This window comes from Elephas maximus, chromosome 17 (genome assembly GCF_024166365.1).
Source record: "Elephas maximus indicus isolate mEleMax1 chromosome 17, mEleMax1 primary haplotype, whole genome shotgun sequence".
NCBI lineage: Eukaryota > Metazoa > Chordata > Mammalia > Proboscidea > Elephantidae > Elephas > Elephas maximus.
Window position 1 is genome coordinate 11,119,440 of NC_064835.1, and position 27,011 is coordinate 11,146,450.

Below are 27,011 nucleotides of genomic sequence, written 5' to 3' on the forward strand. Positions count from 1 at the left end.
AGCCTGGCACAGGCCCAGTGGTGGCTCAGACCTCACCTCCTCCATCCAGCCTCCCCATCCCCCATCCCTACTCACAAGCACACACCTCACCACCAGCCCTGACCTGCCCCACCTGCCACTTTAAGTCTTGGACGGTGCCGCCCTGCCCCTCCCTCCTCACCCAGGCTGCTTATCTGGGTCCTGAGGTGGGGTGGGGACACTAACCCAACCTCCTGGCTACTGAGGCTCGGTTCCTGGTCTTTTTGCCATACAGCTGGGCCAGTAGCAGGAGGGAAGCTCCGAAAGTGTCTCAGGGTCACGACCAAATTGTAGATGGTGACAGACACCTGAGGAGGTCAAGAGGCCCTGAAGAGCCGTGGGTGCTTACGGGGGCTGAGGGGTTTCTTCAGGGCCGGGGTATTATGAATGGGGTGGGGGAATGCAGGCCAGGTACATGATTGCACCATCCCACCTTCACCTCCTTGGCCATTGCGGGGGAGCTGTATCTGGGTGGGAGGGGTGTGTGTGTTTGTGGGGAGAAATTAAGTGGCAGGACCATGAAGTACTCACACCTAGGTCTGTGCGTTCAAGGCAGCTGCCCATCCTACTAATAAGGAGCTGAGGGCTGCCTGAAGAGTGACGTGGAGCCCAGAAGGGGACAAGGAGGACTGCGTCTGGGGTCTGCCTCATTTGCCCCCATGTGTGTCTGGCTGGGTGTGTCCATGCCTCTGAGCATACCTGTGTGTGAACCTATGTGTCAGGTCCCCATGGGCCTGTGGTCAGCTCTCCGCTGTCTGTCTGTGTGGGTGTCCACCTGTCTGTGTGCTAGACTGTGTTTATCCATGCCTGAACGTCAGTGTGCATTTGTGCATGTCAGGGCTGGTGTCTGCGTGTGTGTGCCTGGTAGTGCAGGGCCAGCGTGGAGGTGTGTCGGGTAGTCAGTGAGGGTGTCTCTGTATGGCTTATCTGTAGGTCTTTGTGCATCTGTGTGCACATGAGCGCCTGAGTGTTTGTGTCTGAGGGTGGTCCTATGTCTGTGTACCAGTATGTGTTGAGTGTGCCCATGCGTCCACGAGGGAGCCTCTCCTGGGACAGAATGAGAAGGGAAAGGAAACAGGAAGATGGGAGGAGCTGGCCACGTGGGCAGGTGACCCAGCAGCCTGGCTCGTCCTGCCCATTGTTAGGGTGCCCTCCTTCCCTCTGCCTCTAAGACCTTGGGGTTGGGGCTCCTCTGACTTGATGCCAAGCCCCTAGGGTCCCAGTTCTCCCTCCGGCCAGGATACCATGCCTGGCTTTAGCCCCACCACGACCTAGCCTCCTCCCCCTCATGCCCTGCTCTGTCCACCCTGCCCAGGAACGCCAGCGTTTGGAGACCATCCTGAACCTGTGTGCTGAGTACAGTCGGGCCGACGGGGGCCCTGAGGCTGGGGAGCTGCCCAGCATTGGGGAGGCCACCGCAGCACTGGCACTGGCTGGCCGGAGGCCCTCAAGGGGCCTTGCAGGGGCCATGGGGGCTCCTCCACGGAGCAGCGAGGAGCCTGGAGGTGCCACCCAACGTCTGTGGGAGAGCGTGGAACGCTCCGATGAGGAGAATCTCAAGGAGGAGTGCAGCAGCACCGAGAGCACCCAGCAGGAGGTGGGATGGGGTGGGCAGGGTGAGGGGGCCAGCTGGGCTAGGGCCAGCCTAGTAGGAGGTGGAGGAGGCTGGTCTGGTAGTTGCTGAGGACCAGGGAAGGGGAAGTAATGGAAAAATCAAGTTTGGGAAGAGACCGAGGTCCAGAGGTGTAGAAATGAGGAAGCAAGGAAGAGAGGAGAGGTGTTGTTGAGGTTCCCAAGCTGTAAACATGATTTATGACCTGCCCTTCCTTGTGGCCCCACCCAGGCCTGGCACTCAACAGTAAATCTTTGTGCCCTCAAGCTGAGCCCTATTGCTCCCTATGCAGGAGAATTTGCCTCCTATCTCAGTCCAGCTACCCCTCCAAATGGCCTTGGAAATGAGGCTCTGTTCTCTTAGTGTGACCCTGGAAGGCTCCAGGCTTCTCCAGCTGATGACTTCCCTGCCTTCCAGCATGAAGATGCACCCAGCACCAAGCTCCAGGGAGAGGTGCTGGCCCTGGAAGAGGAGCGGGCTCGGGTATTGGGGCGAGTGGAGCAGCTCAAGGTCCGTGTGAAGGAGCTGGAGCAGCAGCTGCAGGAGTCTGCCCGGGAGGTGAGCCCCAAGGGCCCCAGGCAGAGTGGAGAGCCCCAAAGAGGGGCCTGAGTTCAGCAGCCTTGACACAGACCCTGGCATCTGCTCACAGGCCGAAATGGAGCGGGCACTGCTTCAGGGGGAGAGGGAGGCTGAGCGGGCGCTACTGCAGAAGGAGCAGAAGACAGTGGACCAGCTGCAGGAGAAGCTGGCAGCCCTGGAGACAGGCATCCAAAAGGAGAGGGACAAGGTAACTCACACCTGGCCTGGTGCCGTGCTGGGTACCAGTGGCCTGGGAGAGGAGAAAATGCCTTTTCTGGGGCCCCACACCCCTCACCTCATCCACCCTGCAGACCAGGAGGTCTCTGTGCCCGTCCAGGGCCCGGAGGCCTTGACCTCTGTGTGAAAGGTACCAGCTTCGAGGGCACTGCCAGGGGCTGGGCTGGTGTCTGGGGCGTCCTCTGGGCCTTTTTGCTACCTCTGGGTGCCTGGGTACCTGCCATTCTGGGCCCTTCATGGCCCTTCTAGGAAGTGCCAAAGCCCCGTCTTGGGCATTGAGCACAGTCCAAGAGCACTGGTGCTGGGGAGTGGTTCAGGTTTGGGTCTGACCAGCTGGAGCACGTCTCCCTCCAAGCATGACTCCAGTGCTCAGGACGTGGTCTTTGGGAGATGGCCCTCAGGCCTCTGCTTCCCCTGAGCCTTCCAGACCTGCAGCCTTCCAGATGGTCCCAGCTCTGCCCTGCCCCTTTCAGATTTCGTGCCAGCCTGCAGGGGCCACTTCGTCCCACAGGGGCCATGCCAGCCACACTCAAGATGCCCAACAACGTGCCAAAAGTTCTGAAGTGGAGAGGGGCCATCTATTTCTGGATTTGACAGTATTTTTCCAAGAATGTAATTTTCCTTCAGGATTTTTTCAGAGTATTTTCCTCCTGCCTTCAATATTGAGGCTCTTAAAAATTCTTTGACCCATTTTTTGGAGCTTTGGCCCCCAAAACCACACTCCCAAATTCTGTGCCAAATTAACTCCATGCTTGCCAAGCAGGCCTGCACTAACGCCCCCCTCTAATCACTGTTCTGGGCTCTCTGCATGCCCTAACTGCCGGTGCCATCCAGGCAGTGTCAAACCCCTGCCTTTGCACTAACTCCAGGGGCACCCCTGGGCCTCTCGACTCTCCCCCTAATGCTGCCTTCTCTTCTTGGTGTGACACCCCAGGGATTTGATCAGAAAGGGATGGGTAGGGGGGCACAGCTCAACCCTACCTAATGGGGCATTGGCAAGAGGGATACAAGGCTGGGGGAATTCCCTGGCTGAGGAGCTCCCCCCCATTTGGAAAGGCCTGGGTTGCCCTCTCTACAGAACGTTGGCAGTTTTCTGCACAGCAGAGAGAGGCAGGTTGTCCCCCAAGTACCCCTACCTTCCCTCTGGAGCCGGAGGGGTAAGGAGCTCCCATTGTGGCATATTTTGTGGAGGGCCTGGACGGGGGCTCTCTGCCAACACAGGGCTACTCTTCCTAGCTTTCTCTTGGGACTTCCTAAATTCAGTTACCCTAACCAGAGAGTGGAAACCCAGGTGGCACAGTGGTTAAAAGCCACGTCTACTAACTCTAAAGGTCGGTAGTTTGAATCCATCAGGTGCTCCTTGGAACTCTGTGGGGCAGTTCTACTCTGTCCTATAAGGTCGCTATGAGTCGGAATTGACTCAACGGCAACAGATTTGTTTTTTTTGTTTTTTTTTTTTGGTTTAACCAGAGACTGGGAGTGGGTAGTCCTCCTCCACCTCAAGCCACCTGGAACGTAGGCTATTTTAAAGGCCAAGCCCAAGGATGGGGAAGTTTATGGATTGGGTCCTGAATTGGGTCTTCTTCTCCAGGGAGGGAGGGGGTGTAACAGAAGGGTGGGTGTGTGGGTGGGGAGACAGGGTTCAGTATAGGTGCTTACTCCCAGGGGTGAAGCTCAGCATTTCACAAGGAACCTGTTTAGCCTCATTTCTGCTTGACCTGGGATTATCTGGAGGCCTGGATTTTGCCATCTCTCTGGGCCAGGTTACTGGAGGTTGTGGTGGTGATGCTGGTGAGGGCAGTGGGGATGGGTTGGTGGCGGTGGGGGTGGTTCACTTAGCTTCCCTCCCCAGCCCCAGCCCCAGCCCCAGTCCCCAGCCCCATCCCCAGCCCCATCCCCACTGTGGCTTTGGAGTCAGTGATCACAGTTTCTCCTCTGCCTGTCCTTCAGAGGGGTGACTCACCAACTCCTCCCCTCATCCCCCTTCCCACCCTCAGAGGTGTCATCTCGCCCCAGACAGAGCCATCCACCTCCTCTCAGTACCCACTCCTGGGGCTCCTGTTACCATGGCAACGGCCAAACTAATTGTAACCCTCATCCCTGCTGAGGTTCAGCTTGCAGTGCCAGCATCCACTGCCACCCCCACCCTCACCCGGGCAGGGGGGAGGGAGGTCAAGGGCAGGCTGGGCTGGGGTCCCCTCCACTGCACTGCTGTCGCTTTAACATTCTCGACTCCTAATTCGCACCCCACCCGTGCATTTAACCCTTACCGTCCCTGCCCTTTCCCCAGGGTTAGATTTTGGTCTCTGGGCAGCAGAAGGGGCGGGCGGGGGGAGCGGAATGAGGAGCTAGAGGCCCCATGTTTGTGATGCGGAACCAGCCTTGACTTTGACTGGTTTGGAGAGAAAAATGGAAGGTCTTTTTTAGAACCTACCCAAACACTTGTAGTTGAAGGGACTGCAAGAGACCACAGTTTCTGCCCTGCGCCTACTTTCTGCCTTTGACAGCCTCCCCTGCACCTGAGTCCCGTCCCTACACCGCAGTTTCTTGCCTCTCGTTTCCCCTCCCTCCTTATTCTTCCCCTCTCTCCTTCCCCCTTTCCCCTTTCTGTTCTTTCCTTGGCTTTCTCCTTTCCTGGTCCTTCTCCTCTTTCATCCTTCCTGTCCCCCGCCTTCTCCCTCCCCCGGTCCCCTTCCGTCGCGCCCGGGCCGGGCCGGAGTTGAGGAGTGTGTGTTCTGTTTCTCCCCTGTGCCGCCCTCCCGCCTCCCGCCGACCAGGAGAGGGCGGAGCTGGCCGCGGGACGGAGGCACCTGGAGGCCCGCCAGGCGCTCTACGCCGAGCTCCAGACGCAGCTCGATAACTGCCCCGAGTCAGTGCGGGAACAGTTACAGGAGCAGCTGAGAAGGGTCAGTGTCACCAGCCCCCCTCCCCCGGCCCCCCCCCCGGGCCACCCGTCCAGAAAGAAGAGGAGAGCGGTGGGACGGGACCACCTGGCCCCCGCAGTACCTGCCGGACACCAGGGTCGGTGCTGTGGCTTGGGGGGGGACCGGGTCGGGTTGGGGGCGGGGTCAGCCCTCTCCTTCCGGCCGCTCCCGCATCAGGGGCGCAGCCAAGCAGAGGAGAGGGGCTGGGTGGAGTGGGAGCCGGTCCGTCTGCAGTGCTCCCAGGCCCAGCCCCGAGAAGTCACTTCTCTGGTCTGGCCTTCCGGGCCGGAGTGGCCTCGTGAGCTCTCCCAATCCCGTTTGTCACTATCGTTCAAGGAGGCAGAGGCGCTGGAGACCGAGACAAAGCTCTTCGAGGACTTGGAGTTCCAGCAGCTGGAGCGGGAGAGCCGCGTGGAGGAGGAGCGGGAGCTGGCCGGCCAGGGGCTGCTCCGGAGCAGGGCCGAGCTGCACCGCAGCATCGCCAAGCGGAAGGTGTGCCCCATGGTGGCGGCAGTGCGCGGCGGCGGGGGCTGGAGTCAGTGACCCGGGTGTGGACCTCACGCAAGTTGACTTCAGCTTTCTGAGCCTCAGTTTCCTCATCTGAAAAATGAAAATGATAACAGGCTTGTGTGAAAATGAAGAGAGAGGACAGCACAGGGTATGCTAGATGTAAACGCTCAGTGAGCAAGAGCTGTTACTAGTAAGCCCTGACTCCCCTCAGCCTTCGCGTGGAAAGAGCATTCAGCTCTCATTCGGAGCTGGGCAGTGGCTGGGCAGGGAGGGCAAAGACGGAGGAGGAAGAGAAGGCTGGAAAGGAGGCCTGCCCTTGCCCTCACAGAGTTCTATCCGGTGGAAATGCTGGGATGCACGGAAGGGCCTGCGATCTGGATAGGAGAGTTAGCAGGGCCCTAGGAAGGGATCCCCCTGGGTTTCAGACTTGACTCAGCTTGTGCTTGGCTAAGGCAGCTCACCTGTCAGACTATAAAATAAAGGAATGGGTGTCCTGGGGAAACCCTGGTGGCGTAGTGGTTAAGTGCTATGGCTGCTAACCAAAAGGTCAGCAGTTCAAATCCACAAGGTGCTCCTTGAAAACTCTATGGGACCGTTCTACTCTGTCCTATAGGGTCGCTATGAGTTGGAATCGACTCAACGGCAATGGGTTTGGGTTTTGGGTGTCCTGGCTGTCTCTGAAGCTCTGGATGCTGTGATGTCTGCTCCTTATCTCAGCCATAGTAGGCACAGAAGGTGACAGGTGGTGGGGAAGATGTGTGTGTGAGGGCAGAGTAAAGTTGCGAAGGCTCCCTGGAGGAGGCTGTGTTGAACAAGGGTTAGGAACTGTGGGGAAGGAGGATGGGGAGACGGCCCTCCTAGCTTCCCTAGGGCTGGGGCCTGTGTGTCTGTGTACACCCATGTACACACGTGCAGCATGCTGGGTGGAGGGAGTGTGGGAGGTCATGGATTGAAATGGGAGAGGGGAGTCAGAAAGTGGTGAGTTGGGGGATTGATGTCTAGCCTGAGTTTGTTAATGAATGGGGAGCCCCTGGGTCTTCCCTGAGTCTATATCTCTTGCTTCTCTCTCTGAGCTGCTCTGCTGTACAGGTGTATCCACTTGTAAGGTTGATGAAGGAGGGAAGAAAAGGACACTTCCCAAGCACATGGGCACATACCAGGCATCCACCCAGGGAGGAGGCTTCCTGGGGTTGTCTCATGTTGTCCTTAGGATGGTTCACAAGTCAGGCAGTCTTATTCCCATTTTACAGGCAAGGAAGCTAGGGCTCAGAGAAGCTACGTATTTGCCTAAAGCCTCCCAGCTTATAAGCTTCAGAAACAGAACTGGAATTCAGCCCTGCTGGCCCTTCCACTATACTGCACTGGGGCTGGGGGCTGGCACTTCTCAGCCTCTTCCTCTTTCCTTCTGGAGGGAATGCAGCAGGGAGCCTTAGATCAGCCAATCCCAACCCTTCAAGGTGCTGGTGGGTCTTAGCTACAGGGAGTTTGAGAGGGGTCAGCAGTAGTGGACTCCTGTTCCCTCCTCCCCATGCCCACCTGGTAACTGGAGCTCAGCCACTGGGACCCAGGGGTCACATTCTCCCCCATGCATTTCCTCCCAAACTTTGTCCAGCCTCCATCCCCCAGCGCCCTGTGTCCCACCCAGGCTTTCTCTGCCTTGGTCCCCCAGGCTTCCTGTCCTCTCCTCTCTGGTTCAGAGTGGTTCATTGTACTGGCCTTGGAGTCTAGCATATCTAGTTCTAATCCTAGCTCCACCACTTACTAGCTATGAGACCTTAGTTCCTAAATGTGTCAGTGTCCTCATCTGTCAAATGGGCATAAAGATACCTGCTTCATAAGGCTGTGGTGGGGATTAAGTAAGGTAACGAATGCAAAGCCTTAAGCAGAGTTCCTGGCTCTTAACAGGTTCTTAGTATATGGGAGCCCTGGCAGTGAGGATTACCATCTGGCCTGCTTTGGGCTCTGCTTGGACTGACTCCAGATTTAGGACACACCCCTTCTTCATCCTCCCTCTCTCACGTTTTGCTCCTAAGGGTGGTGGTTTAAGGTAGCCTCTTTTAGGAATCCCTCTTGGGATTAACCCAGCTGATTCTTCCCAGTCCACGTTCTTCCCCCTCACTTATTCTTTTCATTTTCTTTTAGCACATGGTTGTTGAGTATCATCCCTGTGCCAGGCACTGTGCTGAGCCTTCCTGGGGTTACAGAGACAGAAAAGACACTGGCCCTGCCCTTGGATCTTATGGGCAGGGGTAGTGGAGAGTGGAGTAGAGACAGACGTGTTCATAAGTCACAATAATTCAGGGGAGATTGTGACATGGCATAAACTGAGTACAGAGGAAGGAGCAAAGAAATTGAATGGGGAACCAGGGAACACTTTGGAAAGGAGGTAGCAGTAGGTCTGGTCTTTTGAGATAAGCTCCTGGTGGGTGGAGAAGACAGGGGCAGCTCTTCTGACCTAAGGGAGCAGCGTAAGAAAGGCCTGAAAGCTTGCAAGGCTGAGGGTGAGAAGGGCTGGGCTGGTTATGGGAGCCCTTGTATTGGGTAAGGAATTTGTGCTTTTTTTCTATGAGCAATGAGGAGCCAGTGACTATTTTTGAGGAGAGGACTGATGTGACTTGACTTATGGATTAAAAAAAAAATAATTCAAGGAATATGTATTCTTTTTAGAAAGATTAGAGAATTCCAATAAGCAAACCAACCAACAAACAAAAAACCTGACTGCTGTTTTAGGAAGAGAGGTTGTGGCAGTATGAACAGCGGATCAGAAAGTTCAGAGACAGGAGGCTGGAGGCTGGAGGCTGGGGACAAGTCCAGGCCAGGAAAGCAGAGGGTAGAAGGGGAAGGAAGGGGGCAGGTTGAGTGTCTCCAGGCTTTGGGGCCCATAGGCTGTGGGCCTAGGGAAGGGAGACACCAGTGGCGATTGGGGTCTGGCTGGTAGTGCAGGAGTCACTGGTGGAGGGAGGGAGAAGTGAATGGGACCTGAGCTTGAGTTTCCCTGGGGTGAGTTGAGGCCAAGCGGAAGGGCCAGTGGACTCCCTTCACCCAAGCCCAGGGTATCCCTGTGCAGGATAGTAGCCAGTGCGGCCGCGGCCTCCCCTTGGGCACAGCCCTGTCTCCCTAGGCCTGACCGACCCCCTGTCTCCTCCAGGAGCGCCTGGCAGTCCTGGACAGTCAGGCTGGGCAGATCCGAGCCCAGGCTGTGCAAGACTCAGAGCGCCTGGCCCGGGACAAGAACGCTGCCCTGCAGCTGCTACAGAAGGTAGCCCCTGTCAGGCTGGGCTGGGGGCTCAGGGTGGGGGAAGGGGTGGCTGAGTGGGAAGTAGATGCAGAAGGGCTGGGGGGATTGGGCAGCCACAGAGGGCCCCTCTTCACCTGGTCTCCTTCCTCCCTCTCCTCTGTGACTCCTGCTGCTCTGGGCTTGCAGGAGAAGGAGAAACTGGCTACGGTGGAAAGACGATACCACTCCCTCACAGGGGGAAGGCCTTTCCCGAAGACCACCTCTACCCTCAAAGAGGTAACCTGCTTGGGTCAGCCCCAGCTCCAGGCCTGAGGGGCGTCCTGGGTGGCTCCGCCTGTGCGGAAGGATGGGGGCAACTTCCTGAGCTGGAGAGACTTGAGCAGGAGTGGTCCGAGGTCTGGGATTTGACCCTCTCTGGTTCCCAGCTGCTGCTTTTCCCTTGCCTTTCTGGCTCCCAGGGGCCCACTGATCTTGCTGTTTTGGGTGGTCGAATATATCTGGAGAGCTCCGGGGATGGGTGTGTGGTGTACAGCTCAGAGGTTTGTTACAGACCGGGCTGGGCAGACTGACCTTGAGGGGAGCATAATGATCTAGGGGTGCTGACCCTGAAGTGCCCTGGGCTCCAGTCTAGAGCCAGTCTTGGAGCTCAGAAATGAGCACTGAGATCCCTTCGGCCATTCTTTCCCAGTCCTTGCATGCTTGGCATCTGAGGACCTGTCTCCTTCCTCTCTGCCTCAGTGCACAAACCATTTGGGCCTGGGGCGGGGTGGCTGCACTGAGTGTGGGGCTCCAGCCCCTCATCACATACCCTCTCTGTAGGCTGAACTGCTCATCTCCGAGTCCTCAGAGGTGGGGCTGGGGACTGAGGCTCTGGGCCTGTTCTCAGGGTCCTCTCAGGCTGGGGCCTCCTCCGTCCCCTTAACCCCACCTACTTCCACTCAGCTCTGCCCCAAAGCGCAAGAGGTAATCACAGCTAACTGTGTGTTCTGCTGGGCCTGCTCCCTGCCTGCCTGCCTGCTCAGCTCCCGCCTACAGCTCCACCCAGGGCCCAGCTGCAACGGGGCAATAATCCTTGGGCTGGCCAGGGCTTGGGAGAATTCCTGCGCTGATCTGCCATTACAGAGTGCCTGGGCAAGCCCATGCAAAATCAGCGTGCTGATTTGCGTATTAATTTGCATGTGTTCTGCATGGCATTCCTTGGTTCTTGCAACACACTGGACCCTCCTGGCTCATTTTCCTTTATGGTGGCCCCTAGAGTACAGTCAGCCTCTGGAGTTGGGCCCGGAGGGGCTCCCCCTGCATAGGGCAGACAAGATACTGTACTGGGATTCAGCATGCGTTTGGGGTGCCTCCCATGCCCCCAACACCTAGATGAGCTTGGGGTTCTAAGGATGTGTGATGAGTATGACAGTCCCTGTCCTTCCAACCCACATTCTAATGGGGGTTTGTGTTGGCATCTTTCCAAGTCCTAGCCTGGGCACTGGGCCTATTTTTCTGCCAGGCCTTTTAGCTGCTTCCTGCTAAGGCCTCTTGCCTAGGCCCTTGGCCCTATGAGTGAGGTACAAGGGGACCCTCAGGAGTGGCGTGACCAGTGCTGGATGCCTGTGTGCACCTGATGTTGGAGACGGGGTTCCCAGAAGCTGGGTCCTGACCCTCAGTGGGTTCTTGAGAAGCCTTCCCTAGGCTTCTTTTCTTGTCCTCAGCCTGGGCAAACCCACTGATGGGCTGGTCAGGAGTGCTGGGCAGGGACTGGTACCAAGGCTCCCCCAGAAGTGAAGGTCAGGAGGAACCTTCTGACGGTCAGTCCTATACTTCCCTTTCTCCTGAGCTCCCCACCCTGCTCTGGGTTTGTACTGATGTAGAGTGACAGTCCTGTAGCCTGCCCTGGCATGGAGTGTGGGGTGTCAGGCACCTGGTTGAGCCCTGTTAACCTCTTCTCTGCCCACTTCCCGGGAACCCTAGGAGTATGTGAGCCTGGCAGAGGTTCTCCAGCTGTGTGCCTGCTTGGACCCCTCTGCTTCTGCCACTTCTCCCCTGCCTGACAGCGAGGTACCAGCCTGTGCCCACCTATGCCCAAGGGCCTCCTGTGGATGCCCCTCAGGTTGGGGTTGGGGGAGCAGCAGGCTTGCCTTCAGCAGTGAGGGAGAAGGGGCGTAGAGCATTGAGGGTGGTTCCCTCAGCTCTTCCCAGGGCTCTCGTCAGCCCCTCATGGCTCAGGGAGGGGCAGATCCTCTGCCCTAGGGCGAGGGCAGCATGCCCAGAGGTCTCTGGCGCTCCTGGCTCTGCAAGCTGCCTCTGCCCTGTGCTCCACACCCATTCCCTCTCGCCTGTGGGCAGGGCCGTCTCTTGGGTACCAGTCCCTTAACCTTTTGTATTCCCTCCTGTGCCCGGCCTTCCCCCAAGTACGTGACGCTTGAGCAGCTAAAGGCCATGTGGGGCTCCTTGCCCACAGCCCCCTCCCCTGCGTCAGGCCTGCCTCTCTGGGCCTCTGCCTCCCGGGACCTGGGTCCCACCACCTGCCTTCCTCCCGGGCTGCCCTCTTCCTCTTCTGCTTCCATCACGTCCTTCCCCAAGGTTGGTGGTCTGCGTGTTCCTGCTACCCCTGGCCCACTAGTCACGTTGCTCTGTCTGTGTGTGTCTGCCCTGCTCGTCGGCTTCTAGCTCGAGGCCAGCCCGGGGGGTGCCCAGTGCCTGTGGGTCTGGCTGGCTGGCTGGCTGCCACGTCGCTGGCATAGCACATGGTATGGTCTGAGCTGTGTGCTGACTCTGTCTCTTTGCCCTCAGAGCAGACTCCTGGCAACTGTTTTCTCACCAGTGTTTTCTTCCTTCTCTTTATGCTCTCTTCCCTCCCTTCCTTCCCTCACTTTCCTGTCTATTTCCCCTTCCTTCTTCCTCCTTTTTCCTTTCCCCTCACTTCCTTGCCTTTCCTCTCCTCCTTCCTATCCTGCCTTCCACCCCTCTCCAGATGGAGAAGCTGCTGCTCCCTGCTGTAGATTTAGAGCAGTGGTATCAGGATCTGATGGCTGGGCTGGGGACCCGCCCTGCTGCCGCCTCCCCTCACTCTTCCCCTCCACCTCTGCCCGCCAAAGCCTCCCGTCAGCTGCAGGTAACCCCCTCCGGCACTGCCCACCCTCTCTGGCCTTGCTCCTCTCTGCGCTGAACACCCCCTGCCGCTCCATCAGCTACATGCCTTAGGCTGGGGGTTAGCCCCACCAAGGTGGCCAGGGGGCCCCTGGACTCTGAGGAGGGCAGTGAGGGTCTCCCCATAGGCAGTCATCTGGCACTTGTGGCAGCTGGAACCACCCTCCTGAGTCCAGGGAAAGGGATTCTGGAGCAGTGGTCAGCTTGGGATCTGTTTGGTGCCCTGCGCTGGGCCAGGCCATGTGGGGCTCCCTGACTGTGGGCCTGCTCTGTCCTTAGCGCCCCCAACCCTGGAACTTCTCACCCTACCTGAGGACCTGATGCACTCTTGGCTCTGACACAACTGGGCTAGTATGTCCTGGGAGGACTACCAGTCTTTTGCTCTCCTGATCTTCTCAGGGATGACACTTGAAGGCAGGATAGAGGGGGACAAAGACCCTGAAGTGAGAGCCCTAGGGACATGCCCAGGAGCTGCCACAGAGGACATGGGCCTGCCTGACAATGGGAGCGCTATGTGTACTCAGACTGTCTTCCCCCCCGCAAATTTCACTCCCCTGACCTGCTGTAATGCCTAAGGTCCCTCCACTCAAGATTCATTCCTGTGAGTGAAGACATTTCATCTCTAAGACTGACCTCAGCTGAGATCCCACATTCCCCTTGGGAGGAGTTTGGTTCGTAATGTGTGTGGTACCTCTGCTTTGTACCTGACTAGTTAGAGACTTCCATTTGTTCTGATTCATCTAGTCATTACCACAGACCAAACGCTGGGGCTCAGAGAAGACAGGAGATCTCCCCAAGGCCACATGGCTGGGAAGTAGCAGAGCCTCTGCTGAAAGCCAGGTGTTTCTGACCCTAAAGACCTTATTCACAGAATTAGTGCTGCAAGGGAGCCAGGCAGTTATTCAGTCTAGTGCAACCCCCTCCTTTTGCAGACAAGGAAGCTGAGGCCCAGAGTGGGAGGTGCGTGGTCCCAGGTCACGTAGCTCTTGGTGGCAGAGCTGGGGCCAGAAGGAAGCAGGCCTCCAGTTGGTCCCTTGCACCACTTTTCCTGACCGACAGTAACTCCTTGGCATAGGTCGTTTTACAAAGCCCTTTCTAAGATCCAGAGTTGGGCCAGGGACTGGCCCAGAGAGGAAAAGCATGGGAAAGAGGGCTGGCAGCTGCCGGCAGCAGCTGCCCATTGGGTTGGCACAGGAGACTCAACACGGTTGTCAGCTAGAGACAGACAGCTGTAGAGGCCTGGTGCCAGAGTGGCACCTCGAACCACAGCCAGACTAGGTGACATGGGGGTGGTGGCCAGTGAGGGTGCCAGGGTTCACCAGGCAGTATCTCTTCCCTCCAGGTTTACCGCTCCAAGATGGATGGTGAGGCCACCAGCCCCCTGCCCCGGACCCGAAGCGGGCCCCTCCCCTCCTCTTCTGGCTCCTCCTCTTCCTCCTCCCAACTCAGTGTGGCTACCCTGGGCCGTAGCCCATCCCCAAAGGTCTGAGGACAGTAGGTGGGCTGTGTGAGTGGTGGTGGGGGATGGAGAGTGCTTGGTGCACTGCTACCTGGGGAGAGGCCAAGGCCACCCCCGGAAGCTTTGGGGGAGGGCGCCCTTCGAGCTTCAGGTGCCAACTCACCACCTCCCTCTGCAGAGTTCGCTACTCACCCAGAATGGCACCGGCAGCCTTCCTCGCAACCTGGCAGCCACACTGCAGGACATCGAGACCAAGCGCCAGCTAGTTCTGCAGCAGAAGGGTGAGTGACTGCAAAGCCAGTCCACCTGCTCTCCTGGGGGGCCCTGGACGTTTCCACATATGCCCCCATGCCTCATCCATGCCCACGCTCTCCACAGGATGTTCTTTCCTGAATTGGGATCCAGGCAAGAGCAGAGAAGATTTAGATTAAAAAAAAAAAAAAACACATTGCTGTCAAGTCAATGCTGACTCATAGCAACCTTGTAGATCAGAGTAGAACTGCCCCATAGGGTTTCTAAGAGCGGCTGATGGATTCAAACTGCCCACCTTTTGGTTAGCAGCCGAGCTCTTAACCACTGTGCCACCAGGGCTCCCCTCACCTAAATTTCCTGGAAATTTTTCAAAAGACTCCAGGGCAGGGGACTAAGGGGATCAGGGCTGTGGCATCTTGTTTTCTAGAAAGCCCAGCAAATAGGGGCAATGCTTGTTGACCTGAGTAGGGTTAGATATTGCCCTGTCTAGAGGCAGGGGGATGGACTTGACCTCCAGAAATGGTTCCCTAAAGATATTGGCTCTGGGGGCCCAGTAGTTTTTGTTACTTGTGAATCTGCCGCCCACATACACACCTCCCAGGTGGATGTTTTGGTGGTTTTGAAAGTCCATGTCTGTGCCTCTCCTCTCATCCGCTCTGTGTCTCTCTACCCTGCCTGGGGCCCCCTATGCCAGTTGAGTTGCTTCCTGCCGAGCCCCTCGCAACTGATGACCCAGCAGGTAGAAGGTTGGCATTAGCCAAGCAGCCCAGCCCAGACTTCAGCATGGTGTCACCTGTCCAGGCCCTACTGCCTGTAGGTGGGCTGGGCTGAGCCAGGTTGGGGTGTTGGCTTGCCTCACCGCCTTGAGCTGAGCTTACTTCTGTCCTCCGCTCCGCTCCACCTCGTCTCCCCTTCCTTCTTTCCTGCTGTCGTTGCTCTTACTTCTGCATTGCAGCTGGGGTCTGCATTTGACATCTCTGGGTGCTCATGGGGCTTCTGCCATCTCTTCCTTCTCGCTTCCCCAGCAGGCAGGGTGGGCGCATGTAACCTGCCCACCTATTCAGTCCTCGGTTGTGAGCTGGAGCTGTCTGGCCATCATGCTGCCAGGCCACGACCAGAGCAGGCTCCGTGCCTTGTGTGGGCTCAGGGTGCAGAAGGAGCACTGAAGCCAGACTCTGGGGCTGTGGCCAGTTGTCCAGGTGACTGAAGCATTGGCAGGCAGCCGGACCTGGAGCTGTGGGGGCTTCAGGGAAGCTGGCGGGCATGGGGTGGCCCTGTGTAACCTCTCCTGCTCGCCTCCTACCTGTGTCTGTGGTGCTGCCAGTGTCCTCCCAGGTGGGTGGCATGCCCACCCTAACTCCGCGACCCTCCTGCAGGGCAGCAGGTGATTGAGGAGCAGCGGCGCCGACTGGCTGAGCTGAAGCAGAAGGCGGCGGCTGAGGCGCAGTGCCAGTGGGATGCCCTGCATGGGGCGGGCCCCTTCCCACCGGGCCCCTCAGGCTTCCCCCCACTCATGCACCACTCCATCCTGCACCACCTGCCAGCTGGACGGGAGCGTGGAGACGACGGGGAGCATGCCTACGATACGCTGAGCCTGGAGAGCTCAGACAGCATGGAGACCAGCATCTCCACCGGGGCCAACTCGGCCTGCTCCCCTGACAACATGTCCAGGTACCTAAGCTCCCTCCTTGCCCAGGGGTCCAGCTCTGCCCTTCCTCACACCCCTGGAGTCCGTGTGGGCCCGCCACCCCTGCCAAGTGCCTCCTCAACTCCCTGTCTGTCCCCCAGCGCGAGTGGCCTGGATGTGGGGAAGATTGAGGAGATGGAGAAGATGCTGAAGGAGGCTCAGGCAGAGAAGAGCCGGCTCATGGAGTCAAGGGTGAGGCAGACTGGGGCCAGGGAGGCAGGAGGCGGTGGGAGCCCCGGAGTCGCCCTTGGCCTGCCTGGGGCCTGGGCACCCTCCCAGGCCCTTTCACACACGTTATCCTGGCAACACTCCCTTGAGGCAGAAACATTCTTTAGTTCATAGTCTTCAAATGGGGATACGGCAACGTGGTAAGATTGGCAGGTGTCGTAGCTCTTAGGAAGAGAGGCTGCAGCATATAACCATTGCCCACCATGATTTCCTTTATGAGAACCTCTTTATATGTTTCCTCTGTGGACTTGCTGTTGCCCATGGGAATTTTGATTCCCTATTACCTGCGTGGCAAGGTCCCTGTGTAGTGCACACGGTTTGTGCTAACTACTGACCTAAAGGTTGGCAGTTTGAATCTATCTGGCAGCGCTACTGGAGAAAGGCCTGGTGATCTACTTCCGAAAGGTCACAGCTGAGAAAACTCTATGGAGCACGGTTTTACTCTGTTAACACATGGGGTCGCTGTGAGTCAGAATCCACTTGACGGCAGCAGGTTTTTGGTTTTACCTGCGTGGATAGTTATGCAAAGTGGGAACTGGGGGGTTGGAGTGTAGGAAAGGAAGAGAAAGCAGATATCCAAGCGAGAGCAGCAGAGGTGTCGGCTGGGAAGCCTTGAGGAGCGCAAGGGCCTGAGGAAGTCACATCTCCTTCATGTGGGCGTGGAGCTGGGACACTAGAAAGAGGGGCCAGTGCCTGGGAAGGAGGTGAAATAAAGGATGTTCAGAAGCTGTTCCATTCCACCCTCCAAGGCCCTCTGTACCCCTTGAGACTAGAGTGAGACCCAGGGAGTAGGAGTTGGCAGCCAGAGGGATTAAAAAATAAAAGATGCTGACTGTTTGGGTGGAGGTCCAGGCAGAAAAAAATGCCTCTTAATTTTCTTTACATCAGAGTAGGGCATGTTTACAGGCATTTCTTGGCAAATAGAGGGAAAGTAGATTCTGCTAAGTTTTGAGCTGGAGAAGAAGGCAAACAGAAGTTAATGAAATGGCGGGAGTTATCACTGGTTAAGATGTGTAAAGCGTCATTGACATGGTCTGTAGTTCATGGTTTGCTTTGATGACTTTTAAAACCTTTTTATAAAGAGCCCTGGTGGTGCAATGGTTAGGGGCCCAGCTGCTAACCTGAAGGTTGCTGACTCGAACTCACCCAACAGCATCTCTGAGGAAAGACCTGGTGATCTGCTCCCTTAAAGATTACCACCTAGAAAACCCTCTGGGCAGGTCTACTTTGTCGCATGGGGTCGCTGTGAATCAAAATTGACTGGATGGCACCTAACAACAGCACCCTTTTATAATGGCTTTCATAATTTCAATTGTGATCTTAGTCTCCATCCATATTTTTTTCCCATAAAGTTTGAAGTTCAACTACAAATGTTTCTAATTTGGGGTTTCAAAGGATCTCAAATTAGTAATTGGGGAAGGGCAGTAGCATCACTAGGGGGTGCAGGAGATACAGCCTGCACTGGGTGACCCTGTCAGAGGACGTGACACCAAAATGACTGTCTATAAAGTTTTTGTGCAGTGTTTCAGAAGAAATTTATTATTTATAAAAATATCCCTGTAGTTAGTTATAACAACAAAGTTTTTTTCACAAGCCCAGCTTACACATATCAATATACCTACAAGGCTAAAGCTCTGTGCTAATTTACTCTTTGAACCCTTCAACGCACCCCGGCCGGAGCTGTCATTAGTACCCAATTACAAGGATGCTGCCAATCGTGTGCTTTCGTCTGCACGCGCTACAAGCACGCGCTGTTGTTTTCGTTGCTGCTGCTGTTTTTATGGTTGCTGATTTTGTCAAAATTTCTGGTGTTTTAGCTACAATATTGTGGTAGTTAGCATGGGGGGGTGACACCATGAGTTACTGCACCGAGGAAGGGCTACTGAATATGTTAGCCATTAGAAAAAGTTGTTTCGATACCCCATATTGTAAGAATTCCGATAAAAATGATAGAAGTGCTATTTATTGATTGAACTCTTCCTTCCTGCCGGAGTTGGTGGTGGATATGCACAGACATGATCTCCTTTAATTTTCACTACAGTCTTAGCCCCATTTTACAGGTGAGGAAACCAAGACTTATGGCATTTAAATGATTTTGTCAAGGTCACAGAGCTTGTCAAGGTGGCAGAGCCAAGGTTTGAAGCCAGGACAGTCACACTTTAAAGCATTTACCCTTAACCAGCAGGGCCCTTGGGAAGGTGGGCTTGGGGGATGATGGCTCCTCATGCCGAGTGACCCTCCCAGGTGGATGTCTGCTGTGACTCTGTCCTGGTCCTAAGGAAGGTCAGTGGGGGAGAAGAGGGCGGCTGTGGGCACTGACCCGCTGTGTGGGCGGCAGGAGCGGGAGATGGAGCTGCGGAGGCAGGCCCTGGAGGAGGAGCGGCACAGGCGTGAGCAGGTGGAGCGGAGGCTGCAGAGCGAGAGTGCCCGGAGGCAGCAGCTGGTGGAGAAAGAGGTCAAGATGCGGGAGAAACAGTTCTCCCAGGTGAGTGGATGGGAGGGGTACAGTACATGGCTGCCTTGAGAATGAGGCTGTGGAGGGCTAGGGATATCCCAGGGTACTTCTGCTGGGCTAGAAAACTTGTTCTATTCCAGAAAGGATTGCTCTTGGCTTAGCATAAGCAGATTTATGCCTGGGACTCCTTTGACCCCAAGGAACAGAGACTCACTTGAGCTTGTTCAAGCTAGTGTGTGTGTGGGGGGGTGGGGGTGGTGGTGTTGTGAGGATGTGGCAGGCCTCCTTGTAGACATCAGGGGTCAGAGAAGAAGGTATGGCCAGGCCTCCCAGAGACAGGAGGTGGAGGGTCAAGAAATCAGGGTGGCTCCTCTTGGCCTCTCTCAAGGGCCTCAAGTCCCCTCATCTCTGCTTCGCAAATTTGCTCAGTACCCTCGCAGCCCTTCCCCTGGGCTCCTCCTGCTGTCCTTGGTGCTGTCCTGGCACTCAGCCCACAGGACCACCATCAGCTGATGGTCTCACGTTAACTGTTGGTTTACATCTCCAAGAGAGTGTTGAATTAGTTTCTCTTTGGGACAGAAATCCATCCTTACACAAAACACAGCACTGGGTTTTTCCTTACCCAGGAGTCCTGCCTGAGCAGAACAGAGGAAGCTAGAAGGAGAACTTGGGCTGAGCAGGGAAATCTGCCCGTATCTGATCCCAGATCCTGGCCCCTGTGAGAGCCTGTAGGACTCAGACAAGCTCTCCCTTTGTAGGTTCCCCAGGGTGGGGGTCCTGTGGGATCTGCCCACCCTGTTAACCACAGCAGGTCCCAATTCCCTACAATGCAGCAACACACATTTTAAGGGGCAGGCTGCCTGGTTTGACTTTGGGAATCAAGGAATAAATGGAAACTCTGTGAGTTTGACTTCTGTGGGTGGAATCCTTGTCAGATGCCAGGTTTCCTTTCCTGCCTCAGCCACTGGCCGCTTTGGGACTCTCTCCTCTAGCCCCCTGTCCTGAGGCTCGAGCATTGCTGGAAAAGCCACCGGAACCTGGTGTGGGAGGCGGGGAGAGTCCACCCATTTTCAGGGCACCTTCTGGAAGGTATACATTTTGTTTTTTCTTAAAACAACTTGTAATGTTTCCTTTTCTTGCCATTTTAATGTTGTAGTCGGAATCGACTCAGTGGCATTGGGTTTGCTTTTGGTTTCTAGGAAGGAAGGATAGAAAAAAATTCCAGGTTGACTGAGAATTTTAGTGTCAGAATTTTCTAGATGGAATAGGCCTTCGTGATTATCTAGTTTAAATCCCTCATTTTACATGTAAGGAAACTGAGGTCCAAACAGGGGATATGACCCAAAATTACACAGGAAATCAGAGATCAGATTTCTTATTGGGCTCTTTCCAGAACATTCTGGCCTCTTGTTTTATTCTCTTCAGCCCAAGAGGAAGAGGAAGGGATAAGACAAGGATGGCTGTGTCTTGGTCATAGGTGGGGAAACCGAGGCACAGATTCACAAAGCAGAGATGAGGAAACTCTATGGCTGTTGATTGAGGCCAAGGGGAGCCACCCTGATTCTTGACTCTCCATCTCAGATTAAGCAGTTTGCCTAGGAATAGGCAGTCCCACAGGCACTGTAGGTTTGTCTTTGCCACAAGCCTGGTGAAGCCATGAAGTTAGGGAGGGGTGATGTTCCGGCTGTTAGGGGTTCAGGACTGAAACCAAGGGGCCTGGACTGAGAAACAAGGGGGGAAGAAAAGAGACCCTTCTGATCCCGCTCTGTGGCTCCCAGGCACGGCCCCTCACCCGCTACCTGCCGATTCGGAAGGAAGACTTTGACCTGAAGACACACATTGAGTCATCAGGCCATGGTGTCGATACCTGCCTGCACGTGGTGCTCAGCAGCAAGGTACACGGTGTGCTAGCCCTGGGGTTGGGGGAGATGGCCCCACGCTCAGAGGCACCTCCTGGGCCCTCAGAATCGTGGCCCCAGTACCTGCCCCAACACCAGAGGTCTGCTGCAGGACCTGGGGTGCTGGCCTAAGGAGGTATTGGGGACATCCCCCTGGATGCAGGGTACAGCTTGGGGAAGAAAGGCTTTAAGGCTGTGTATCTGGGTTCTTCCTTCCTCCTGCTTCCCACCAGGTCTGCCGTGGCTACTTGGTCAAGATGGGCGGCAAGATTAAGTCATGGAAGAAACGCTGGTTTGTCTTCGACCGGATCAAGCGCACGCTTTCCTATTATGTGGGTGAGTTTCCATGAGACCGTCCTGGGGGGCCAGGCAGAGCTGGGACTCCTGGGCTCTGTTACCTAGGACATCTGGTAGCAGTCTCCTATGACTCTGGAAGGAGGCCAGGCCTCCAGGTTGGGGGCTGGGGGCTCAGGCTGGGCCTTGCCCTCCTCTCCCTGTAAAATGTGCAGAGTGTACCTGGTTCACCTCCGTTTATTTCTTCTGTCATTCATTCGTTCATTCAGCAGTAACCTTGAGCATCAGGTAAGTGCCAGGCATTGTTCTAGGCTCTGGTGATAAGCAAGAGGGCCACAGCTCTGTCCTTTGGAGCTTATTGCCAGGGAGGCAGACACTAGACAAAGAGTCAAAACAAAGCACGATGAATGTGCTGGGAGCGGACACCGGGGCACTGTGGTGCGTGGGGCCCTCCTGGTCCAGGTTGGGCAGGGGACTTTCTCCCTTGGGGAAATTCCTTCAAGGACACCAAGACAGGCGGTTGAGCAGCATCAGGCAGTGATCAGGACAGTGATGGGGATGTGCAGACGGGTCCAGCCTCTCCCTCAGCTCTCTCGACTCCAGCCTTCAGCTTAGTTGCCCATCCCAGAGCTTCCTGTGGACTTTCCACTTGAAGGGTGGGATATCCTCTCATCCTCTAGCCAGGAAAGCCTAGGTGTGCTGTAGTAACACCCCGTCCTAAAGCCCCAGTGGCTTAAAACCACAAAGTTTTCTTTCTTACCCTTGATACGTGTCCATTGTGGGCCTGCGAGAACTCACACCACATCAGCATTGTCTTTGCTTCATTGCATGCCTTTTTGGAACATTGCCGGTGGCAGCGGCAGAGGGAGAAGAGAGCCCTGGTGGGTCTTGCATAAGCATTAAATGCCCTAGCTGGAAAGTGACACATATCATGTCTGTCCACAACTCGCTGGTGGGACTGTTCAGCCCTGCCCAACCCAAAGCCAGGAAGTGCAATCCTGTTAGGTGCCTGGAAGGGAGGAAAGAGCTGGAGTGTTTGGTGCCAGAGATGCCCAGGCCTGGGATGCCCTGCTTTGACCTCTAACCTGGTCCCTAGCTAAGTTCCACTTCCTCCAAAAAGCCTTCTCTGACCACCCTGGGTGGGGGAGGCAGGATAAGCAGGGCCTGGGAAGGCAGAGGGACTCTGATGGGGGAGAGAGAAGCAGGCCTGGGGAGAAGAGCTCCATTTTAGGCATGTTGAGGTTGAGGTGACTCTGGTCAGGGTTGCGGTAGAGTGACAGTTGAATCTGCTGGAAGGATAACAATAATAATAGCAGGTCATATTTATCGAGCCCTGTGTGAGCCACATGCCGTGCTGAGCACTCTGCGTGTATCATCTCATTTAACCTTCATAATAACCCCCATTTTACAGATGAGGAAAATGAGGCTCAGAGAAAGTGCCCAAGGTCTCACAGCTCTGAAGAGGCAGAGCCCAGACCGAGCCTGAGCAGTCAGACTCCAGAGCAGGCACTGGGCATACATGGCCTTGCTTGGTGGACAAAGGAGACCAGGCTCAGAGGTGGGGCAGAAACAGGGAAGTTAGCCAGCCAAGGCAGCAGACGTTTGTAAGCAGGGGGTGTCACAGCCACGATGGATGTTGTAGAAAGGCCAAGAATGCTGTGAACCCAAAAGGCGATTAGTTGGATTCAGACATGAGCTTGTCGAGAGAAGGGTTTCCACTGTGCTCAGGGGCAGGCGCCAGATTGCTCAAGACGGAGGATGGGTGGGTGGTGAGGAAGTGGGGGCGGGAGCGTGTTACTATTTCCAGTGAAGGAAGGAGTGGGAGAGAACCACTGCAGGGGTAGCCAGGCCCAAAGGACGACCCAGGATGTGAAAAGCTTGTGTTGGGTGGGGTGGGACTGGCCCCTGTCCTGTAGGGGCGCTGTTGGGGACGGGCCTGTGGCTGGATCAGGGCCCTGGCTGTGCCTTGCTCCTGTCTGCCTTGAACCTACCACCTCCTGGACCCTCCTTTCGCCACAGGGTCCAGGTCAGATACTACCTCTGTGAAGCCTGTCCTGACCCTGCCTTACCAGGAGGGGTTCCCACACTCCCTGCACTCTGGCCTTACATGGGGTCCATTCCACCATGTGACGTCAGCCCAGAGCAGAGTGATGTAATGAACCATGCCCCAAGCTGTGTGCCAGACACTGTGCTGAATGCTTTGAAGGTGTTCTGTCATCTAATCGTCATGACGACCTATGGCTCGTAGGTGCTAATGGAGCTTCCTAGCCACGATCACCCCAGGCCACACCACTAGTGATGGCAGATTTGAACCTTGGGCTGCCTGTCTGTGCTTTCTTCCCCGCTAGATTGTAGGTTCCTAGGAGAAGGGTCTCGGGCTTATCTCCAAATCCGAGTACCTAGGACTCATTTGTTCAACATTGAGCACCCACTGTGTGCCAGGCACATGGGTGTCGGTGTGGGGGAGGTGGACCAACAAGTGGGTAAAGGAGTTCTATGCAGAGGAGCCTCGTGCTGTGGGAGCACCAGAGAGCACAACTGGTCACCGCGGTGGTAACATTTGCAATGGGTCTTGAAGATCACCTAGGAGTTTGCCAAGGAAATGGGCTGGAGGAGACCATATAATGGATACCAAGCATATTGTTAAGAGAAGCTCAGCCTGGCAAGATAGAACATAGGGTTGATGCTGGGGAGGGCGGAGGGGAGTGAGACCAGTGGGAGGGCAGTGTTGGCACCAGTCTGTAAGTAGCCTTTGCCAAACTGAAGGTGCAGCTGGTTCCCCAGTGAGGGACCGGCAGAGCAGTTCGTAGCTGGGAAATTGCAGCATCAGACTTGCTTTAGGAGGTTCACCCCTCAGCGTTAGGGAGGATGGGCTGAAGGGCAGAGGGTGGGGCGGGGGCACGTTTGGCGGCTCCAGCAATCCAGGGGAGTGATGACACAGGCTGAGATAACATGGGGAGGAGCATGCGTCCAGCCTTCAGACCTGAGCAGGGATCCCTGAGACCTTTTCTTGAACGCACCAGCCCATTAGTCAATGCAGTGCACTGAGCAGTGTTTCCGTGGACGAGAAGGCCTAGGCTCTGCCCTCCTTCCATGGTGCCACTGCCTGTCCCCTCTGACCTGTCGCCTCCAGTTCTGCTGGTTTGCTCACCTCCTTCCTCCATTCCTGCCCTCCGGACACCACATGCTGCATTTCCTTTTTAAGTATTAGAGTATTAGGTCAATGCATTCATACGGTTCAGAAATGACAGCATAGTGAAAGAGAACTGTGCCCCTACCCCGTCATATAACCACTTGCATTAATCTCGTGTGTATCCTTTTGGAGTTTCTTCAGGGGAATCTTATCAAATACAAACACCTGTTCCAACATTCCCCTTTGTCTTACGTGAAAGGTGGCATGGACAATGTTCCGTGCTTTCTCCTCCTTCTGTGTCTTAGAGATTTTTCTACATCAGATATATCTACATCCAGATAGTTTTGTTGGAACGTACTTTACAGGTTTATTTCTACGTGCCGTCTGTGCCACTTATTTCCTCATCATTCTATGCATCCGTCATATGGTGCCCTGTAATTTATTAACCAGGCTCCTGGTGATGGATTCGCGGCTTGTGTCCAAACTTTTGTGGCTTCGAACAGTACTGCAATGCATAATCTTGTAAATTCGTACGTTAAGATAAATTCTTGGAAGTGTAATCATTGAAAAATGTCTCTCTAATTTTGATTGACATGGCCAAGTTGTCCACAGAGCTTTGCCCTTACATTCCCCACTCATAGGACTGCCTGTGTCTCCACAGAGTTGCCAGCCCGTGCCGTCAGGCTGTTGCGTTTGTCCATTCTGACAGTGTGGTTCTAATCCACATTTCCTGGGATTATGCGTGAGATTGGGCATTTTCTGTATTTTCAGGGCTGTGTGATAGGTGGTGTTTGGGAGTCCTGGGAGGCCGGGACCATCACTCCATTTCCCAGACAGGGAAACTGAGGCCAGTGGGAACTGTCAGTGGTGAGCTTGGCCTGAGGCTCAGCAGGCCTCCTCAGCCCAGCCCTCCTTTCCTTTACAGACAAGCACGAGACGAAACTGAAGGGGGTCATTTACTTCCAGGCCATTGAGGAGGTGTACTATGACCACCTTCGAAGTGCAGCCAAGGTCAGTGGTGGAGGGCACTTGAGGGGCCGAGGGACCGTCCGGGGAAAGGGTGGGCCCAGCTAGCTCTGGGAGCAAAGACCTGCAGCCTTTCCTCTCCAGAAGCTCTGACCCATTGTTTGTCCTCTTTACACTGTCTTCCTTTCTCCCTCTCCCCTCCCCAGAAGAGGTTTTTCAGCTTCACTATGGTGACCGAGGTACTCCCCCTGTACCTGTAACCAGGACTACCGCACATTAACACCCCTTTTGCCCCCTTTGCCCCTGACCCTTGACTTTCCCCTCAACACCCCTCCCACCCACCCAGGCCTGAAGGAGGTGGGAGGTAGGCTGGGGAGAGCAGGAAGCCCCCGGGCCTAAGCACGGCTCACTCCCTCCCACCCTCTTGGGAGATGACGGCAGGTGGATTTGGGGGTGGAGGGGTCCTCAGAGACTAGATTTGATAGGGTGGTAGAGAGAAATAGGAGACTGAGAAGCCAGCCTCCATCCAGCCCACCCCCTGATGCAGCCCCAGCCCTGATCTCTGCTTCTCTGGGGACCTGGGGTGCAGCCACCCTCTTGTGGCTTTTCTCGTCTGTCCCCCCCTCCCCTTTTTTTTGCCGCGAGGAGACACTGGCCCTCACTGGCACAGCTCTTTGGGTCTGGCTCTCTCAGTATTCACTTTTAGCCTATGGGTGCTGAGGAGCAGCACACCACTTGGGGGTGGGGTATTGTCCTGACCAGGCCCTGACAGGGTCCAGAGAGGCTGAGAGAGCCCGGGACAACCCGGGAACATCCCAGCCCAGGGCCCATGTGGGCTGGCGGGGTCTGAGCCTGAGCCCCAGGGCGTCCTGGGAGCGAGGATGGGCAGGGGCAAACAGGGAAGTGTCTGGGGAGACCCCTCTCAAACCCTTATCTCTCCCCTTGGCAGAGTCCAAACCCAGCCCTCACCTTCTGCGTGAAGACCCATGACCGGCTGTACTACATGGTGGCCCCATCTGCAGAGGCTATGCGCATATGGATGGATGTCATCGTCACTGGGGCCGAGGGCTACACTCAGTTCATGAACTGACCACCATGGGCCTCCTTGGACCTTCAGGCCAGCCCCAGGACCCATGCCCAGCCACGTGCTGCTCCTCCTGCCCTGCACACAGCCACCCCAGGCCCCAGGCCTGAACGGGGAGAGTGGGGCCAGAGGTATATTCTGTGAGGAGCTCAGTTTGGAGTTTCTGGGCTCCAGTCCCTCAAGAACCAGCCAGGAGATGAAAGGTGGGGAGGGGGCTTTGCTGCCTCCTGGGAGCCTGGAAGCTGCAACAACTCGTCAGAGCCTGGCCAGCGCTGAGGGCCGTGGAGCTGCCACAGAGAGGGCCCCCCACTCTGAACTGGCACCTGCTCCCCTGGCCTACTTTCTTTTGTAAAGGACAAATTATGGTACCAGAATCTGCCAAAGATCCCCTCTTCCTCAGCTCCCTGTGCAGGGCCCTTGGGAGCTGACAGAGCCACATCCAGCATGGGGTAACAGCTCAGGTGGCGTAGTTCTCAGCCCCACTTCACCCCATCATTCTCCCACTTTTTTTTTTTTTTTTTTGTTCAAGGGCCAGAAAAAATGGTGAGTCACCCTTGAGGTCCCAGCCCCATCCCCTGTTGCAGACCCATTGCCATGGTCCCCATAGTGACTGCTTCATCTCCATGGTTATACTTGTTGCTGTGGTGCCATGGCTCAGCACCCACTTCAACCTGTGGGCCCCATTGAAGGGTACGTGCCACCATGTCTCCAGCCCAGACCCCTGGGCACCTTCCACCTGCCCCTGCCTGTGTCTCCAGGCCCTGACGCACAGCCTGCCGGCACCAGGCAGCCGTCTCCCTTCCACTCGTGCCTTGCTTTGAGCCAGAAGGTATGAAGCCGGGAGAGAGAGCGCCCAGAGGAGGGGTGATGCAGATGGGAGAGGAAGCTGGAAGCCCTCCTTGGTTCTGCACAGGGTTCAGTTTCTGACAGGGAAAGAGGGCTGCTCAGTGGCTCCCTGAGGGGAAGCCTGAGCAGGAGAAGAAGCAGAGACGAAGGGCCTGCGCTCTGGCCTGGCCTGCCCTCCCCTCAGCCCAGGAAGGGTGATGGAAAGGCAGAGCTAGCGAGCAAGCAGCCCTTTGCGCCTTAACACTAATCCCACCTCCCACCCCCTCCCCAGCACCTGGGCCTATGGTTGCCTGGGCTCGGGCTGGGTGTTTTTCAGTATTTGTAAGCATTTCAGCAGAACAATAAAGCATTTGAGTATGTAAGTGTTTTGGGGGTGCAGTGTGTGTGGGGTATGAGACTGGGATATTTGCAATAGGAGGGCTGTTTCCCCCAAAGTGGTATTTCTGCCCT

At 55.9% G+C, this 27,011-nt stretch overlaps 1 protein-coding gene across 7 annotated transcripts in view; it reads left to right on the forward strand.

Moving 5' to 3' along the window:
• The window catches only part of PHLDB1 (pleckstrin homology like domain family B member 1), a 46,246-nt gene extending 19,307 nt beyond the window's left edge, over positions 1–26,939 (forward strand). For 5 of the 7 annotated variants that reach the window (XM_049856815.1, XM_049856816.1, XM_049856813.1 and 2 more), the window contains 16 exons: positions 1,334–1,615; positions 2,048–2,188; positions 2,280–2,417; positions 5,224–5,352; positions 5,707–5,862; positions 9,029–9,139; positions 9,305–9,394; positions 13,602–13,742; positions 13,897–13,999; positions 15,347–15,641; positions 15,759–15,849; positions 18,224–18,370; positions 20,119–20,235; positions 20,472–20,574; positions 24,591–24,676; positions 25,581–26,939. In XM_049856815.1, the coding sequence (XP_049712772.1) occupies positions 1,334–1,615; positions 2,048–2,188; positions 2,280–2,417; positions 5,224–5,352; positions 5,707–5,862; positions 9,029–9,139; positions 9,305–9,394; positions 13,602–13,742; positions 13,897–13,999; positions 15,347–15,641; positions 15,759–15,849; positions 18,224–18,370; positions 20,119–20,235; positions 20,472–20,574; positions 24,591–24,676; positions 25,581–25,721 (2,271 nt within the window). In that variant the 3' untranslated portion in view covers positions 25,722–26,939. Of the gene's footprint in view, positions 1–1,333; positions 1,616–2,047; positions 2,189–2,279; positions 2,418–5,223; positions 5,353–5,706; positions 5,863–9,028; positions 9,140–9,304; positions 9,395–13,601; positions 13,743–13,896; positions 14,000–15,346; positions 15,642–15,758; positions 15,850–18,223; positions 18,371–19,332; positions 19,430–20,118; positions 20,236–20,471; positions 20,575–24,590; positions 24,677–25,580 lie in introns of those variants that run through there. The other 2 variants (XR_007513631.1, XM_049856814.1) reach the window with 2 other exon arrangements.
• The last annotated feature ends 72 nt before the right edge of the window (positions 26,940–27,011 follow it).